This window comes from Coregonus clupeaformis, chromosome 23 (genome assembly GCF_020615455.1).
Source record: "Coregonus clupeaformis isolate EN_2021a chromosome 23, ASM2061545v1, whole genome shotgun sequence".
NCBI classification, from domain to species: Eukaryota; Metazoa; Chordata; class Actinopteri; order Salmoniformes; family Salmonidae; genus Coregonus; species Coregonus clupeaformis.
The window spans coordinates 27,385,363-27,404,366 of NC_059214.1; the positions used below are offsets into that span (position 1 = coordinate 27,385,363).

A 19,004-nucleotide genomic window follows, 5' to 3' on the forward strand; every position below is an offset into this window, starting at 1 on the left:
ATCTCACATAAAAAAGACAGTGTAGTAGTCAGTGAGATAGTGGGTCTCAATATTGTATTTTGTCAATTGTACTGTACACTAATTGTAAATATATACATATTATATCAAGCAATACTGAAAAAATAAGACATTGTAGCCACATTTTGATATTGCAAAAATCTGATCCCTAACCTGATGCTTACTGTGTTTTTTGTGTAGCGGTGCTGACACTGTACTTCATTAACTACCTGCATTGGGACCAGAACCTATCCACAGCAGTGTACCATGCCTTCTCCAGCCTCTGCTACTTCACCCCTGTGCTGGGGGCCCTCATCGCTGACTCCTGGCTGGGCAAGTTCAAGTGAGTTAGATGGAGAAGCCACTTTCATAACTTAAAGGGAAATACAGTGGGGGAAAAAAGTATTTAGTCAGCCACCAATTGTGCAAGTTCTCCCACTTAAAAAGATTAGAGAGGCCTGTAATTTCATCATAGGTACACGTCAACTATGATAGACAAATTGAAAAAAAAAATCCAGAAAATCACATTGTAGGATTTTTAATGAATTTATTTGCAAATTATGGTGGAAAATAAGTATTTGGTCACCTACAAACAAGCAAGATTTCTGGCTCTCACAGACCTGTAACTTCTTCTTTAAGAGGCTCCTCTGTCCTCCACTCGTTACCTGTATTAATGGCACCTGTTTGAACTTGTTATCAGTATAAAAGACACCTGTCCACAACCTCAAACAGTCACACTCCAAACTCCACTATGGCCAAGACCAAAGAGCTGTCAAAGGACACCAGAAACAAAATTGTAGACCTGCACCAGGCTGGGAAGACTGAATCTGCAATAGGTAAGCAGCTTGGTTTGAAGAAATCAACTGTGGGAGCAATTATTAGGAAATGGAAGACATACAAGACCACTGATAATCTCCCTCGATCTGGGGCTCCACGCAAGATCTCACCCCGTGGGGTCAAAATGATCACAAGAACGGTGAGCAAAAATCCCAGAACCACACGGGGGGACCTAGTGAATGACCTGCAGAGAGCTGGGACCAAAGTAACAAAGCCTACCATCAGTAACACACTACGCCGCCAGGGACTCAAATCCTGCAGTGCAAGACGTGTCCCCCTGCTTAAGCCAGTACATGTCCAGGCCTGTCTGAAGTTTGCTAGAGTGCATTTGGATGATCCAGAAGAGGATTGGGAGAATGTCATATGGTCAGATGAAACCAAAATAGAACTTTTTGGTAAAAACTCAACTCGTCGTGTTTGGAGGACAAAGAATGTTGAGTTGCATCCAAAGAACACCATACCTACTGTGAAGCATGGGGGTGGAAACATCATGCTTTGGGGCTGTTTTTCTGCAAAGGGACCAGGACGACTGATCCGTGTAAAGGAAAGAATGAATGGGGCCATGTATCGTGAGATTTTGAGTGAAAACCTCCTTCCATCAGCAAGGGCATTGAAGATGAAACGTGGTTGGGTCTTTCAGCATGACAATGATCCCAAACACACCGCCCGAGCAACGAAGGAGTGGCTTCGTAAGAAGCATTTCAAGGTCCTGGAGTGTCCTAGCCAGTCTCCAGATCTCAACCCCATAGAAAATCTTTGGAGGGAGTTGAAAGTCTGTGTTGCCCAGCGACAGCCCCAAAACATCACTGCTCTAGAGGAGATCTGCATGGAGGAATGGGCCAAAATACCAGCAACAGTGTGTGAACACCTTGTGAAGACTTACAGAAAACGTTTGACCTGTGTCATTGCCAACAAAGGGTATATAACAAAGTATTGAGAAACTCCCCGCAGTGTCTTCTCTCTTCAACTGTTGACATCTCGAGTTGAGTTACACATCCCTTATGGTCATAGTTCCACAGCAACTGGCTTTCCTTATCAGGAACTAAAACTAGACAATTGCTCATTGCCTACTTCCTTAGAAATATTAATATTCAGCAATAACATGTTTGAACAGAATATTAACTTTCTGCACTTCCCCTTGTCTCACTTAGTAACTTTCCATACACATACAGTGGGGGAAAAAAGTGTTTAGTCAGCCACCAATTGTGCAAGTTCTCCCACTTAAAAAGATGAGAGAGGCCTGTAATTTTCATCATAGGTACACGTCAACTATGACAGACAAAATGAGATTTTTTTTTCCTGAAAATCACATTGTAGGATTTTTAATGAATGTATTTGCAAATTATGGTGGAAAATAAGTATTTGGTCAATAACAGAAGTTTCTCAATACTTTACATTTTAGTCATTTAGCAGACGCTCTTATCCAGAGCGACTTACAGGAGCAATTAGGGTTAAGTGCCTTGCTCAAGGGCACATCAACAGATTTTTCACCTAGTCGGCTCGGGGATTAGAACCTGCGACCTTTCGGTTACTGGCACTACGCTCTTAACCACTAAGCTACCTGCCGCCCCACTTTGTTATATACCCTTTGTTGGCAATGACACAGGTCAAACGTTTTCTGTAAGTCTTCACAAGGTGTTCACACACTGTTGCTGGTATTTTGGCCCATTCCTCCATGCAGATCTCCTCTAGAGCAGTGATGTTTTGGGGCTGTCGCTGGGCAACACGGACTTTCAACTCCCTCCAAAGATGTTCTATGGCGTTGAGATCTGGAGACTGGCTAGGCCACTCCAGGACCTTGAAATGCTTCTTACGAAGCCACTCCTTCGTTGCCCGGGCGGTGTGTTTGGGATCATTGTCATGCTGAAAGACCCAGCCACGTTTCATTACATTTACATTTTACATTTAAGTCATTTAGCAGACGCTCTTATCCAGAGCGACTTACATGAGCAATTAGGGTTAAGTGCCTTGCTTAAGGACACATCGACAGATTTTTCACCTAGTCGGCTCAGGGATTAGAACCAGCGACCTTTCGGTTACTGGCACAACGCTCTTACCCACTAAGCTACCTGCCGCCCCATTTCATCTTCAATGCCCTTGCTGATGGAAGGAGGTTTTCACTCAAAATCTCACGATACATGGCCCCATTCATTCTTTCCTTTACACGGATCAGTCGTCCTGGTCCCTTTGCAGAAAAACAGCCCCAAAGCATGATGTTTCCACCCCCATGCTTCACAGTAGGTATGGTAAGGTAGTCTCCCGAGTGGCGCAGTGGTCTAAGGCACTGCATCACAGTGCTAGCTGTGCCACTAGAGATCCTGGTTCGAATCCAGGCTCTGTTGTAGCCGGCCGCGACCGGGAGACCCATGGGGCGGCGCATAATTGGCCCTGCGTCGTCCAGGGTAGGGGAGGGAATGGCTGGCAGGGATGTAGCTCAGTTGGTAGGGCATGGCGTTTGCAACGCCAGGGTTGTGGGTTCAATTCCTAAGGGGAGCCAGTATGAAAAATACAAAAATAATGTATGCACTAACTGTAAGTCGCTCTGGATAAGAGCGTCTGCTAAAATATGTGTTCTTTGGATGCAACTCAGCATTCTTTGTCCTCCAAACACGTTGAGTTTTTACCAAAAAAGTTGAGTTTTTACCAAAAAGTTATATTTTGGTTTCATCTGACCTTATGACATTCTCCCAATCCTCTTCTGGATCATCCAAATGCACTCTAGCAAACTTCAGATGAGCCTGGACATGTACTGGCTTAAGCAGGGGGACACGTCTGGCACTGCAGGATTTGAGTCCCTGGCGGCGTAGTGTGTTACTGATGGTAGGCTTTGTTACTTTGGTCCCAGCTCTCTGCAGGTCATTCACTAGGTCCCCCCGTGTGGTTCTGGGATTTTTGCTCACCGTTCTTGTGATCATTTTGACCCCACGGGGTGAGATCTTGCGTGGAGCCCCAGATCGAGGGAGATTATCAGTGGTCTTGTATGTCTTCCATTTCCTAATAATTGCTCCCACAGTTGATTTCTTCAAACCAAGCTGCTTACCTATTGCAGATTCAGTCTTCCCAGCCTGGTGCAGGTCTACAATTTTGTTTCTGGTGTCCTTTGACAGCTCTTTGGTCTTGGCCATAGTGGAGTTTAGAGTGTGACTGTTTGAGGTTGTGGACAGGTGTCTTTTATACTGATAACAAGTTCAAACAGGTGCCATTAATACAGGTAACGAGTGGAGGACAGAGGAGCCTCTTAAAGAAGAAGTTACAGGTCTGTGAGAGCCAGAAATCTTGCTTGTTTGTAGGTGACCAAATACTTATTTTCCACCATAATTTGCAAATAAATTCATTAAAAATCCTACAATGTGATTTTCTGGATTTTTTTTCCTCAATTTGCCTGTCATAGTTGACGTGTACCTATGATGAAAATTACAGGCCTCTCTCATCTTTTTAAGTGGGAGAACTTGCACAATTGGTGGCTGACTAAATACTTTTTTTCCCCACTGTGTACTCTGTTTGATCTATTGTGGTTCCAAGTATTCTATTCTATTCTAAGATAATTATGAAAGTAACGACTGTGTGTCATGTCATCCACAGGACCATTGTCTACCTCTCTGTTGTCTATGTACTCGGTCACGTCATCAAGTCTGTTGGGGCCATACCGAGTGTGGGGGACTCAACTATACACATGTGAGTAGTGGATCACTGATCGGTTAAGAGCTAGAAATGTTGCCCTGTAAATGTGTAGACCAATCTGACACCTAATGCTGTGCTCTGTATGTGTGCGTGTTCTAGAGTACTGTCTATGGTGGGTCTGATCCTCATAGCCTTTGGTACGGGAGGTATCAAACCCTGTGTATCAGCGTTCGGAGGTGACCAGTTTGATGAAGAGCATGTAAGAGACTATTATATACAACTTTTATTCAAGGGTTGGAACTTTTCAGGGAACAGAACCAAAAAACAGAAAATAACTAAATTATTTGAGGAACAGACCCCGACCGGAAACGAAAGTTACCTATACTGTTCCTGAACAGAAACATTATTTTAAAAGCATGGGAACCGGTTAATACATTTCTTTAATGTTCCGGGCATTTCTTTCCAGTCCCACCAAAATTGCAACAAAGCGCCTATGCATAGCCCTCACTCTGTCACTAAGAAACTTATTCCAGTGTCTTCCTGCCAGCTGGAAATCTTTGCCAGTGGGTTAGCGTTTATGTGTAGGCTGCCCCTCCCCTCTGAAGCAGGTTACTGTGTAGCTTACTGACAACATTACAAGCATGATTCAGAAATTAGGAAGAGATGTTTAAAATAATCAATTAGCTTTTTCAATGCTAGTTAAGGATACTATAGTTATCACGTTTCACACTGGATTTATTAACTACACAAAGGTAAGACGTGTTTTTAAATGTATTGCTGCTCTGCACACACAAGCTTGTTAGCTAGCTAGCTAGCTAGCTAGCTAATGTTTGCTCTGGTCCAACGTTAAACCAACTCTGAAGATCAAAGACATTCAAAGTTCCTCCATAGAAGCCTCTCACAAAATGTCAGTTGCATCTCGCGCCCTACACTGTGACTGGCAACACAGTGTGTGTTTTTCATTCATTATGATTAAACGATGCTGTTACGGCAAAATACAATTTGCTCTTAACGACTTTCCTATACAGATTGAATCGCTTACCCGCTCCATAGCAAGCTGCTCTATCCGCACTGATTGGTGAAGTCATTTAATGTCAAGCTAAATGTAAAAAAACATTTGATTGCAGAGGTTTAAAAAGGAACAGAAAGGAACAATATAAACAAGTACTTTTTTGGGGTTCGAACCAGTTCAGAACTTTATTTTGCTGGGCAGTGGAACGGAACGAAAAAAATAATGGTTCTGTTCAGAACAAACAATTGGAAAATATTTTTGGTTCCAACCCCTGCTTTTATATTGTTAATGCAATATGTGAGGGAAGGATCAATCTAACATCTGTGATTACTAAAATATGTTTTGTTGAAGGCCTATTGAAGTAGAAATATTATAGAAATTCAGCCATGAATGGAAGAAAACAACTTTACTGACCTGCAAAAGTACTCATCTAAATTGATTTTCTGATATTAAACAGTGTTCACCATCATTGGTTTTCTCCCTTCTCACCTCAGACAAATGAAAGGAGGAAATTCTTCTCAATTTTCTACATGTCCATCAATGCTGGGAGTGTCTTATCGACACTCATCACACCTGTATTGCGAGGTTCGTGTCAACATGAACCTTAATCCTAACCTTAATAGTGAGGGCTCAGACCTCTGAAATTGCTTATGTCTGCTGCATAGACAGTACAGCTTAACTGTACTGTATATGTGTTATTGCACTTGCAGGAGATGTGCAGTGTTTTGGTGGTGACTGCTACGCTCTTGCCTTCGGAGTACCAGCGATTTTGATGGTCATTGCTCTAAGTGAGTGTCCTCTCTTCTTCACACCTCTTCTTATGAAGTCTGGATTTCTACTGCATACTTGGACTAGAATATACCCAGTGGGTAAACCTGGTAGAAACGATTTGATTACATTACCAGATTACAACCTTGCCTGCTGGGTACAGTATGTATTGAATGCATTCAGCACAGACCTGGTTGTGCAGCAGACGTGTATACATGAGCTACTTTTCACATAGCCAAGCTACCATTATGGGTCACAGCGGGGGGCTGTGGCCCCCGAGTCGGAAAACAGGGTTTGTTTTGATAGCACATGCTTTAGCCAGGCAGAGGCAGTGAACCCTAAAGAGGAATGGGATTCTGAGGCAGTCAGCAGAAAGACCCTAATGGCAGGAACACCGATGTGTGTGTAGGGCCTGGTAAACATGGAGCCTCGCCAGTCAAAACAACATAGAACTGTGTTAGACACACACAAACACGCACGCATGCACACACACACACACACACACACACACACACACACACACACACACACACACACACACACACACACACACACACACACACACACACACACACACACACACACACACACAGATGGCTGGTATTGGCTACTTGCTGGTCTTGTCCATAATAACATATGCTTGATTTAGCGGTAGGTGGGTTACAGTAACAATACAAACAGGACAGAAATGTTGCTGACATATGAAAATACAGTCTGTAGGTCTTTTGGCTAATTTGTTTTAGCTCCAGGGCTAAACAAATGTCACACACCCAGATAGCACACATCCTCAACACTCTTCTGTGTTTAGTCAAGAAGTTTACTATAACAGGGAGTAAGGGTCTTGTTTACCTCTAACCCTTCAGGGATGACCATGGGTGGAAAAAGCCACTCTAGGAACTCCTAGAATTCATATTTTTACATGTCAAAAGGACTTCACTTAGGGAACTCATTGGGAACTCCCGCACATCCGTCTCCCCTCAGTTCCCCCTTGGTCTGACAGAAAGACAACAGTGATGATAATTTGTTTGCAGTTAGGGAGTGCTCTTGGGAGGAGACCAACACTCATAAAACTGTATTGCCATAGTACATTTACAATCCGTTTTTTAATAACCAATGTAAAATAGCACAACTTCTACTCAACTTCTACTCAAACTCCACTCTTTATATGTCTATGTCTTTGTAGTTGTGTTCATCTCTGGAAGTGGGATGTATAAGAAGAGTCCACCGGAAGGGAACGTCTTGCTGGATGTGTGTAAGTGCATGGGGGTAAGTCATCCATCTCTCACTCTCTCATCAGTCACGTACTTCCATAGAAAGATGTCTCTCGTGGCAGACCGTTAACATTGCTGGCAGCACACTCATGATTTGGTTCTGGGTTCTGAGATTACAGAAAGATAAACCACTGAGAAACTCTGTCCCTGGGCTTACTACTGTACCATGACTGCTCCTGTTCCCTCCATCCTACAGTTGGCCATCAAGAACCGCTGGAAGAGCTCTAAGTATGACCCTAAGAAGAAACACTGGCTGGACTGGGCAGAGGAGAAGTATCCGGTATGATTATCAAGAATGAAATAACTTTTGTGACGACTAGAATGACTTCATGGAGCTTTTAACTGCCCCAATTAACAATGTTTCAGATTAAGATACGATAAGATAATATAAAGATAAGAAAACGTTTTCATAAAATTGCATTTTGTCTTTGGTGATCTGGTTTATAGGTAAAAGTCTACAGGAAAAGGTATATGTGTATGTATGAAGAAGTCTCTCCTGATAGTGACCCATAATGTATGGTTTCCTATGTGTTTCTCTACAGAGACGTCTGATCCATGAAATTAAAATGGTCCTAAGGGTTCTGGTGCTCTACATCCCTCTGCCCATGTTCTGGGCTCTGTTTGACCAGCAGGTAAGGACCCAACGCTTACCCTTACCCTAACCATCCTCACGAGAACAGTAACCACCACCCTAGCTGTTAAAAAGCCCCGGCCTAAGCAATACCTTTCATGGTTCCGAAACCCTGGATACAGTCCAATACAGTGGATATGGACTGAGTAAAGACAAAACTGATTGAAATGACGTAATTTCAACCAGCTCTGCCCTCTGGGACCCCAAGTTCTGTTTGCCTCACTGCTTGATCTTAAGGCACTCTTCTGGCATCTGTGCTCTCCTCTCCTCTGGCCAACAATAAACAACGCCACACTACAATCTGATTAAGGAAAAATGCAAACCTGATTAGGGAAAAATGCAAACCCCAAACCCACATCTATCCAACATTCCCTAACCCAGACTTCCTGGGCACATTCCTCTTATAAAACACAGTGATTCAAACTAACAAGTAGAACCAAAACCTCCATCTTGGTTTTAAATGAAGGGAATTTATGTTGTTTATTGGCAAGAACATTTTGTTTGGCTTTCCATTAGGCATGTTAGAAGCCAAGGACATGTTGGATAAAAGAGGTCTGATTATGCCATTGAAGTGAATGGTGACGGCGAACCAGCTATCCAGTGCCACAGAATGCTATGAATGTGGCAGTGATAACATGATAACATTCAGCCATCTTTGTTTTGTGATGCTGTAGGGATCCCGCTGGACTCTCCAGGCCACCCGGATGAACATGGCCTTCGTAAGTTCCTTTTTCTTTCTTTCAATGTACAGTACATAACAACAGTGGTATGAGTATCGTAGTGAATGGCCTTCCTAAGTTTATTTCCTTGTGTAGCAATGTGCTTTACAACTGTGGTAAAAGCTGATTGTACAATATTTATGATTTCATAATATTCTGAATTGTTTTATTATCGTTGACTGTAATCTGAAATTGAGATATTGTTGTAAAGTCTGTCTCCCTTTTACAGGGATCAACATTTGTCCTAAAGCCTGATCAAATGCAGGTACCTGCAGTTCCTTACTCTCTTCCCACTCTCTGCGGGGTCGACAGAAAGCGGATGATTCCAGTTTTCAGGGATACAGTATTTTCAAGCTAACTTCCGTTTCCCCTGAAAAACGGATATGGGGAATCCGCTCAAATGTCTTTTTACGCCTGCTACGTTATGTTGCTCACTTCGTAACAGTACATAATACATTACTAATGCTTATAATCTTTATACTAGAACTGTAACCATAGGTTATCTCTCTTATGGCCTTGACTAAGATCACACTTGTTCTCTCTTGAACCCAAACCCTTTTATAATGGACATTACCACCATAATGTATTTTATAAGTATGCTGCATCAACCTTTATGATTTTATGATATTTTGGGGGATGTTTTATTGTCATTTATAGGCATGTGCCATGTGTTTTGTTCTTTCTTGTTCTTTCAGATGTTAAACGCTCTGCTAATCCTTGTGTTTGTGCCTATCTTTGATGTGGTTGTGTACCCACTCATAGGCCTGTGCAAGATCAATCTCACGTGAGTGGACCTTGTGTGTCTGAACACTAGCTGTGACATCCTTGCTTCCTCTGTCCTTGTTTCCTCAATTCCTTGCCTTTCCTATCAAAGCTCATTGGAGGAGGGACCTTGGATCCTCTTCTCCAATGCGTTTCAAGGATAATTGGGGAAACAAGGATGGAGGAAGCAAGGCTACGTTTTCAGACACAGCCCGTCTCTAAACGAGCAGGAGCTTTAGCTGACGGTGGACACTACAGTGTTCCACAGTCATCTTTTATGAGGAAACTAAGGGAGTAAGGAATGGTGCAAGAACAAGCATCATGTGGCTTACACAGCTACCTGTTGGTCATAAAGAAAACATTTGTAGCTGCTCTACCAAACCTAGTGATCTGATCATGTCATAGCCCCATATACAGTGGGGAGAACAAGTATTTGATACACTGCCGATTTTGCAGGTTGTCCTACATAAAAAGCATGTAGAGGTCTGTAATTTTTATCATAGGTACACTTCAACTGTGAGAGACGGAATCTAAAATAAAAATCCAGAAAATCACATTGTATGATTAAGTAATTAATTTGCATTTTATTGCATGACATAAGTATTTGATCACCTACCAACCAGTGAGAATTCCAGCTCTAACAGACCTGTTAGTTTTTCTTTAAGAAGCCCTCCTGTTATCCACTCATTCCCTGTATTAACTGCACCTGTTTGAACTCGTTACCTGTATAAAAGACACCTGTCCACACACTCAATCAAACAGACTCCAACCTCTCCACAATGGCCAAGACCAGAGAGCTGTGTAAGGACATCAGGGATAAAATTGTAGACCTGCACAAGGCTGGGATGGGCTACAGGACAATAGGCAAGCAGCTTGGTGAGAAGGCAACAACTGTTGGCGCAATTATTAGAAAATGGAAGAAGTTCAAGATGACGGTCAATCACCCTCGGTCTGGGGCTCCATGCAAGATCTCACCTCGTGGGGCATCAATGATCATGAGGAAGGTGCGGGATCAGCCCAGAACTACACGGCAGGACCTGGTCAATGACCTGAAGAGAGCTGGGACCACAGTCTCAAAGAAAACCATTAGTAACACACTAGGCCGTCATGGATTAAAATCCTGTAGCGCATGCAAGGTCCCCCTGCTCAAGCCAGTGCATGTCCAGGCCCGTCTGAAGTTTGCCAATGACCATCTGGATGATCCAGAGGAGGAATGGGAGAAGGTCATGTGGTCTGATGAGACAAAAATAGAGCTTTTTGGTCTAAACTCCACTCGCCGTGTTTGGAGGAAGAAGAAGGATGAGTACAACCCCAAGAACACCATCCCAACCGTGAAGCATGGAGGTGGAAACATCATTCTTTGGGGATGCTTTTCTGCAAAGGGGACAGGACGACTGCACCGTATTGAGGGGAGGATGGATGGGGCCATGTATCGCGAGATCTTGGCCAACAATCTCCTTCCCTCAGTAAGAGCATTGAAGATGGGTCGTGGCTGGGTCTTCCAGCATGACAACGACCCGAAACACACAGCCAGGGCAACTAAGGAGTGGCTCCGTAAGAAGCTCAAGGTCCTGGAGTAGCCTAGCCAGTCTCCAGACCTGAACCCAATAGAACATATTTGGAGGGAGCTGAAAGTCCGTATTGCCCAGCGACAGCCCTGAAACCTGTAGGATCTGGAGAAGGTCTGTAAGGAGGAGTGGGCCAAAATCCCTGCTGCAGTGTGTGCAAACCTGGTCAAGACCTACAGGAAATGTATAATCTCTGTAATTGCAAACAAAGGTTTCTGTACCAAATATTAACTTCTGCTTTTCTGATGTATCAAATACTTATGTCATGCAATAAAATGCAAATGAATTACTTAAAAATCATACAATGTGATTTTCTGGATTTTTGTTTTAGATTCCGTCTCTCACAGTTGAAGTGTACATATGATAAAAATTACAGACCTCTACATGCTTTGTAAGTAGGAAAACCTGCAAAATCGGCAGTGTATCAAATACTTGTTCTCCCCACTGTACTACCCACCACTGTGACCTGTACGCTCTTGTTGGCTGTCCCTCACTACATATTCGTCGCCAAACCCACTGGCGCCAGGCCATCTATAAATCACTGCTAGGCAAATTCCTGCCTTATCTTAGCTCACTGGTCACCATAGCAACACCCACCCGTAGTCTGCGCTCCAGCAGGTATATCTCACTGGTCATCCCCAAAGCCAACACCTCCTTTGGCCGCCATTCCTTCCAGTTCTCTGCTGCCAATGACTGGAACGAACTGCAAACATCTCTGAAGCTGGAGACTCTTATCTCCCTCACTAACTTTAAGCATCAGTTGTCAGAGCAGCTTACCGATCACTTCACATGTACACAGCCATTCTGAAATTAGCCCACCCAACTACCTCATCCCCATATTGTTATTTATTTTGCTAATTTGCACCCCAGTATCTCTATTTGCACATCATCTTTTGCACTTCTATCATTCCAGTGTTAATACGAAATTGTAACTATTTTGCACTATGGCCTATTTATTGCCTTACCTCCATAATTTACTACATTTGCACACACTGTATATATATTTACTGTTGTATTTTTGACTTTATGTTTTGGTTACCCCATATGTAACTCTGTGTTGTTGTTTTAATCACACTGCTTTGCTTTATCTTGGCCAGGTCACAGTTGTAAATGAGAACTTGTTCTCAACTGGCTTACCTGGTTAAATAAAGGTTAAATAAAATAAATAAATAAAAATAGAGATGGGTGAAAGATACGTGGAAACAATGTGCAAACGTCTCCTCCTACAGAGCTATAAAACAACTGACCAAATGAATAATTTCTGAGAACAGAAATTGTTGTTACTGTGTAGTAGCAACTGTGTACTACTGGTTAGTACTGTGTAGTAGTGTGTAATAACAACTGTGATAGGGACAATGTTGACCAATGTGGGTTGACCGTCAAGCAGTCTGTTAAAGATGCACTCTCAAACATTTGTATAAATTCAGCCAGTAGTTTTGAAAGTGGTGCTCACAAGCCAAAAGTGGTCCCCGTTTTTGTGTACTACATCATCAAATTGTATAATACGTCATCCATTTTGTATGATATGTTACATCATGCAAAAAAATAAGAAGATTTTTTTGTATTCCGTATGATATGTTACGAATCCAATTCGTACTATATGTTACGAATTTGTTATTCTTAAGTTCCTGGAGTGCATCTTTAAGAGTCTATAAGAGTGTAATGTAAGGTATCTAAGGGTAGTGTGGGGTCAGATTGTTTGATTGTCAGATTCTTCTATCTCTTCTCAGGCCGCTGAAGAAGATGGCCGTGGGTATGATCTTTGCAGCGCTGGCTTTCGGTTCTGCCACCTTGGTGGAGGTCAATGTCACGGTAAGACTAAGCATCTCTGGCTCAATTTCACTTCAGATTTTGTTTGTATAACTTGCCAAAGGCCAGAAATGTCAGAACAAGCACTAATCGTGTTTTTGTAAGATTATCATCATTCTTAATAACTTCTGGAACGACCGCTTTATAACCAAAGTGACAGACTCATGGCATTCTACCCTACCTATAGCAGCTGTAGCTGTGGGAAGAGACTACCTTGATTCTAATGACCCCTCTCTCTTCTCTTTGCCTCTGGTAGAAAACAGTGGTGGAGCCTGCGCCACAGGGACAATGTCTGCTACAGGTCTACAATCTGGCTGGCAGTGACATCAACCTGAACATCCCCGGGAGTAACCTCTTCTCACAACCCATCAAATCCTATGAGGTAAACCAGTTTGGCAGATTTGTAAAACAGTACAACAGTAAAGCACATTACAGGATAATACCAAACAGGCTGTTTTACTGTAACCTAACCATAGAATGAATGTACCCATGAGGATGCGGTCAAATTGCTCTGGTCTGAGCTTTGTTCATTCCTGTAATTCTATTTCAATTAACCTAACTTAAGTTGATAATGCTATGCTTATAACACATCATGTATTTATAAACTTTGACAGCAGCTCTTACAGAAAGCAGTCCTACCAGATAGGAGTGTGTTCTTCTGGGGTCAACGTGTCCTTTGTTTTGGCTATATAGCTGAACATAAACCTTGTTAATTCACTCTGCCACTGTGTTTGTCCATTAGGATCCACCAGCATATCAGCATATTCAACTAGGGGGACACAACAAGACCATCAGTATGGGGGTCACCCAAAATGAAAACCCTTACCAGTGTGTCCAAACCTTCACAGAGCAGAAAGCCTACACTCTCGTCCTGCACAGCAATGGCTCTGGGATTGTGTGTCAATTAGTGAGTCTGAAGTCTGAACTGAAGCGCCATAATGATTACAACAGTTATTGAATGACCAGCAGCTCTTCTTAATAGCCTACTACAGAAATGATTTATGTATTTGCAATTTTCATGATCTTTTCTGTTTATTTCTTTTATTTTTTCACAATATAGGCGACAGACAACATACATAAAAGTGAAAAAATGGAAGCGAACCTGAGGTAAGGATGTTTTTATGTTTGAATTGAACTGGAGGAAAGAATAAGAGTCCATTGTCTTGTGAATCATCTTGTACAATGGACAAAGACATGTTCCTCATGACTCTCAGCTATAGATAAATGAATACACGTTATCCCATCTCTGCATACCTGCATTAGAAATGTATTGGAGCTGAAGCATTTAACATGTACACTGTCTCGAACAGATTCATCAACACATGGAGTGAGGCTGTGAACATAACAGTGGGTGGTGTGGACTTTTACGTACCTGCTGACTATGGCATATCTCCCCATAACAGTGTGGAAAGAAAAGTGTGAGTATGACTCGCATAACAAATGTTAAAGTATCTCATCCCAGTCCACTGACAGAATATCCTATAACTGATATTCCTAATTTTCTAACACTGAACATCTGACTGATATATTAACAAATCGGTAATAGATACAGTACTAGATCATATCTCAGTATCCACAGATCACTTTTACCTCTGCCTTCTCTAAATCCTTCACCTATCCCATCTCTCACAGGTACACAAATGATAAGTGTACATCAGGATCACAGAATTCCACCATCCACCTGGGCCTGCTTGACTTTGGAGCCTCGTACACTGTCATTCTCAAAGGGGTGAGTCAGGCCACTGGCTTTACCACAAAATACCATACTGTAGATACTATATGTGCTTCCTGCTACAGCCTGAAGCCAGTATAAGTATAAATACCTGGACTAGCACAGTACTAGCTACCTCCAGTACTAGCTACCTAGTAGTTTAACTTGAGTAAGTGTATGTGATCCCTGCGAGAATTGAACCCACAACCTTGGCATTGTGGTCCTCTGTAGCTCAATTGGTAGAGCATGGCGCTTGTAACGCCAGGGTAGTGGGTTCGATCCCCGGGACCACCTATACGTAAAAATGTATGCACACATGACTGTAAGTCGCTTTGGATAAAAGCGTCTGCTAAATGGCATATTATTATTATATTATTATTGTTAGCATTGTCAGTGCCTGCCCTGGCATACAGTACTAGCCTCTTTTACTTTTTTCCAGGGCCCTGGAGAGATCATTCTCCAGAAAATGGAGGATGTGAAGGCCAATGATGTCCACATAGCCTGGCAGATTCCCCAGTACGTCCTGATCACAGCAGGAGAAGTCATGTTCTCCATCACAGGCCTCGAGTTCTCCTACTCACAGGTTGGTAGTTGTCTTATTCACAGGTCAGCAGTGATTAGTAATTGATTATTGGTTGAGTATTGATAATAAACCTAAAATGCCTACATACTGAAGGTACCTCTGAATATCTGAAAGAATTGGTGTGTCCAATATGATGAAAATTCCACCTTTCAGAGGGCAAGATGGAGCTAAAATCATATTGCTTATACCAACCTGAACCCTTTCAGATCTACATGAAGTGCCTAGGGGGATTACAAGATTATGGGTTGATTATTTGGAATTCCGCCTCTACAGTCGTGAAAAGTTTTGAGAATGACACAAATATAAATTTTCACAAAGTCTGCTGCCTCAGTTTTTATGATGGCAATTTGCATATACTCCAGAATGTTATGAAGAGTGATCAGATGAATTGCAATTAATTGCAAAGTCCCTCTTTGCCATGAAAATGAACTTTTCCACTGCATTTCAGCCCTGCCACAAAAGGACCAGCTGACATCATGTCAGTGATTCTCTCGTTAGCACAGGTGAGAGTGTTGACAAGGACAAGGCTGGAGATCACTCTGTCATGCTGATTGAGTTAGAATAACAGACTGGAAGCTTTAAAAGGAAGGTGGTGCTTGAAATCATTGTTCTTCCTCTGTTAACCATGGTTACCTGCAAGGAAACACGTGCCGTCATCATTGCTTTGCACAAAAAGGGCTTCACAGGCAAGGATATTGCTGCTAGTAAGATTGCACCTAAATCAACCATTTATCGGATCATCAAGAACTTCAAGGAGAGAGGTTCAATTGTTGTGAAGAAGGCTTCAGGGCGCCCAGGAAACTCCCCAGAACTTAATCCCATTGAGAACTTGTGGTCAATCCTCAAGAGGCAGGTGGACAAACAAAAACCCACAAATTCTGACAAACTCCAAGCATTGATTATGCAAGAATGGGCTGCCATCAGTCAGGATGTGGCCCAGAAGTTAATTAACAGCATGCCAGGGCGGATTGCAGAGGTCTTGAAAAAGAAGGGTCAACACTGCAAATATTGACTCTTTGCATAAACTTAATGTAATTGTCAATAAAAGCCTTTGACACTTATGGAATGCTTGTAATTATACTTCAGTATACCATAGTAACATCTGACAAAAATATCTAAACACTGAAGCAGCAAACTTTGTGAAGACCAATACTTGTGTCATTCTCAAAACTTTTGACCACGACTGTACAAAGAGAGAATATAATGTTTGAGTAAAGAACGTGTGTATCATCATTATTATCCCCCAGAGCTGTGTGATCTGTCCCTGCTTTTCCCCACCAATGATAAACAATATATAGGTCTATGTTCAATACAGGCCCCAGCTAGCATGAAGTCAGTGCTGCAGGCTGGCTGGCTACTGACTGTAGCCTTTGGCAATGTCATTGTGCTGATCGTAGCAGAGGGGGCAGGTCTGGATCAGGTAAGTCCCAGTCCCAGTAGTAGAAGAGTGCTTTTGTTTTCAATGTGCCTTTTAGAAAACCTTGTCATTGCACCAGTGAACCCATAGTCTGCATAAACCAGTTAAAAACAATAAAACAAAACCAAATGTCTGTGGGAGTCCACTAGAGGGCAACCAATCACAACAACATTACTGTCTTGGTCCCTTTGTCAATTAGAGTACACCAGGATAATAAATATGGCTTTCAAATAACGACATAGACCTGTGTTCAATGTGTTTAACGTTGAGTCTAACTTCTAATTCCCAGTGGATGGAGTTCCTGTTGTTCGCTGGCCTCCTGGTGGCAGTCTGCATCATCTTCTCCATCATGGCTTACTTCTACACCTACGTAGACCCTGACGAGCTAGACAAGCTGTTCCCAGACAAGACAGTCAATGACGACAATGAAGAAAACTTGAAAAAGAACCAGAAATACCAGACAGACGACAGTATGTACTTGAACCCAATAGAGAAGAGCACTAAGATGTAGCTTGGTGACTGACGTACTGTGTTACTATTTGCCCCTCGATAGACTTGTAAGCCCCTATTGTGGAATGTTTTTATGCATTGGTAAATCGAAGCAAAGTATTAAGATTTGGTGAATAGTGATTGAGTGTATTTTCACTGAGCCTTACTGTATGTAATTTGTTGTTGTCACACCCTGTCTGTGTGATCTTATGTACTAACCAGAGTTAGCACTCCAACCCAGACATTTCTCAAAATCCACAGGTGAAATGAGGACCAGTAGGAACAAAACAACATTGTTGACATACTTTATGGCAAAATATATTGCATTTTTGTGAATTTATAACATTTTACAGAATTTTGCAGTACTGTACATAATGAAATTAACTTTAGTTTCCTGTTTATAATGCTGTTCAAAGTAGACAAGGAACACAACTGTCTCTTATAGTTATTGATAAATGAAAGGGAACCTATCCAAAAACAACACAATAACAGAACATTGTAAAAATGGTCCCTCTTTACACTGGCTACTTGAGATAAAACTGGAGTAGATTGAAGTCCAGTAATACTTGACTAAACTAAAGTACAGATGACAAAGGCAACAGTAAACACGTAGTCCCCCACGAATGATGTAGTGCCCCCCTTGGGCTAATTGAGATATTGCGTGTGACTAACAATTTTCAGTTAATTACTATAGCTCCTCGCCTTGGCCAGTCAGTGTAATTTTGTAAATGCCGGATCTCTATGGCAAGACACATAATTCACCCAAGTTTCATCAAAATCGTCCCAGTGCTGTCTGAGATATCGCGTGTGACTAACGTACGAACAAAAGGAAGGATGGAGACGAATCCATAGTCCCCTCCCCGATTTTATCGTGGGGGACAACTATGGAGTCAGGGAAAAGTCTCAAGACACACTAGAGAAGAAATGCTGCTCCTAATCATCGGCATAACATTTTCTAATCCTGCGAACCATTTCACTGTAATTTTACTGTAAATTAAAAATTAAACTGTAAATAAAAAGTACATTTCTCTAGTTGAATATGATATATTTGTATTTCTAATGGTGTCACTAGAAAGCTTACTACTCTTATGGCTTTGCAGGACTAGCGCACTGTTAGTGGAGTCGTTATGCACATTTATCATCTTTACTCAGTCATGGCTTTGGCACTTGGGATTTCCTTCCCTTATCACAGATCCATGACTACCGACAGAGAGCAATCACACCACTTCCTAGTAACTGGGACATATTACATCCATCACTCCTTAGACAACTTTCATAACAAGCTGCCATTCTACCATTCTCTCTGAGTCCCAAATGGCACCCTTGAGTCCCAAATGGCACCCTATAGCACCTATAGGACTCTGGTAAAAAGTAGTGCACTAAATAGAGAATAGGGTGCCATTTGGGATGCAAACAGCTGGGGAATGTAATGCAGAAAATGTGGCCGACGTCTGAGAGATGTCACTATTATTACAAAGATTAGGATCATACAAAGTAATTTTAAGTGCTATTTTGGAGCACTATTTGCCCAGCGTGTATAGAATTAAATATCTAACTAATAGCACAAGACAACAAAACATGGTAAGAATGTAAGAAATAATATTGTCTTGGATTTGTCCTCATGGAACTGAGTCCCCAAGATTATATTAGTCTACAAATCAATATAACAGATTACAATAAACAATATCTATGGGGTAAAAACATATTTTTAAGCCCCATTCCTTCCCTTTTTCCTTCTCTGACACTGTGGAATAACTATCAGCCAGGCAGGATTTCCCATGTGGGCACTGCAGAGCACAGAAGTTCATT

At 42.1% G+C, this 19,004-nt stretch overlaps 1 protein-coding gene across 1 annotated transcript in view; it reads left to right on the forward strand.

Moving 5' to 3' along the window:
- Positions 1-18,238, forward strand: part of LOC121537016 (solute carrier family 15 member 2-like) — a 29,085-nt gene extending 10,847 nt beyond the window's left edge. The window contains exons 4-23 of the mRNA XM_041844748.2: positions 199-340; positions 4,417-4,509; positions 4,615-4,714; positions 5,962-6,052; positions 6,178-6,255; positions 7,419-7,501; positions 7,703-7,786; positions 8,049-8,138; positions 8,812-8,856; positions 9,086-9,121; positions 9,552-9,640; positions 12,917-12,998; positions 13,252-13,377; positions 13,738-13,902; positions 14,056-14,102; positions 14,306-14,413; positions 14,628-14,724; positions 15,146-15,289; positions 16,605-16,709; positions 16,996-18,238. Coding sequence (XP_041700682.2) covers positions 199-340; positions 4,417-4,509; positions 4,615-4,714; positions 5,962-6,052; positions 6,178-6,255; positions 7,419-7,501; positions 7,703-7,786; positions 8,049-8,138; positions 8,812-8,856; positions 9,086-9,121; positions 9,552-9,640; positions 12,917-12,998; positions 13,252-13,377; positions 13,738-13,902; positions 14,056-14,102; positions 14,306-14,413; positions 14,628-14,724; positions 15,146-15,289; positions 16,605-16,709; positions 16,996-17,217 — 2,027 coding nt within the window. The 3' untranslated portion in view covers positions 17,218-18,238. The remainder of the gene's footprint in view (positions 1-198; positions 341-4,416; positions 4,510-4,614; positions 4,715-5,961; positions 6,053-6,177; positions 6,256-7,418; positions 7,502-7,702; positions 7,787-8,048; positions 8,139-8,811; positions 8,857-9,085; positions 9,122-9,551; positions 9,641-12,916; positions 12,999-13,251; positions 13,378-13,737; positions 13,903-14,055; positions 14,103-14,305; positions 14,414-14,627; positions 14,725-15,145; positions 15,290-16,604; positions 16,710-16,995) is intronic.
- Positions 18,239-19,004: the final 766 nt, after the last annotated feature.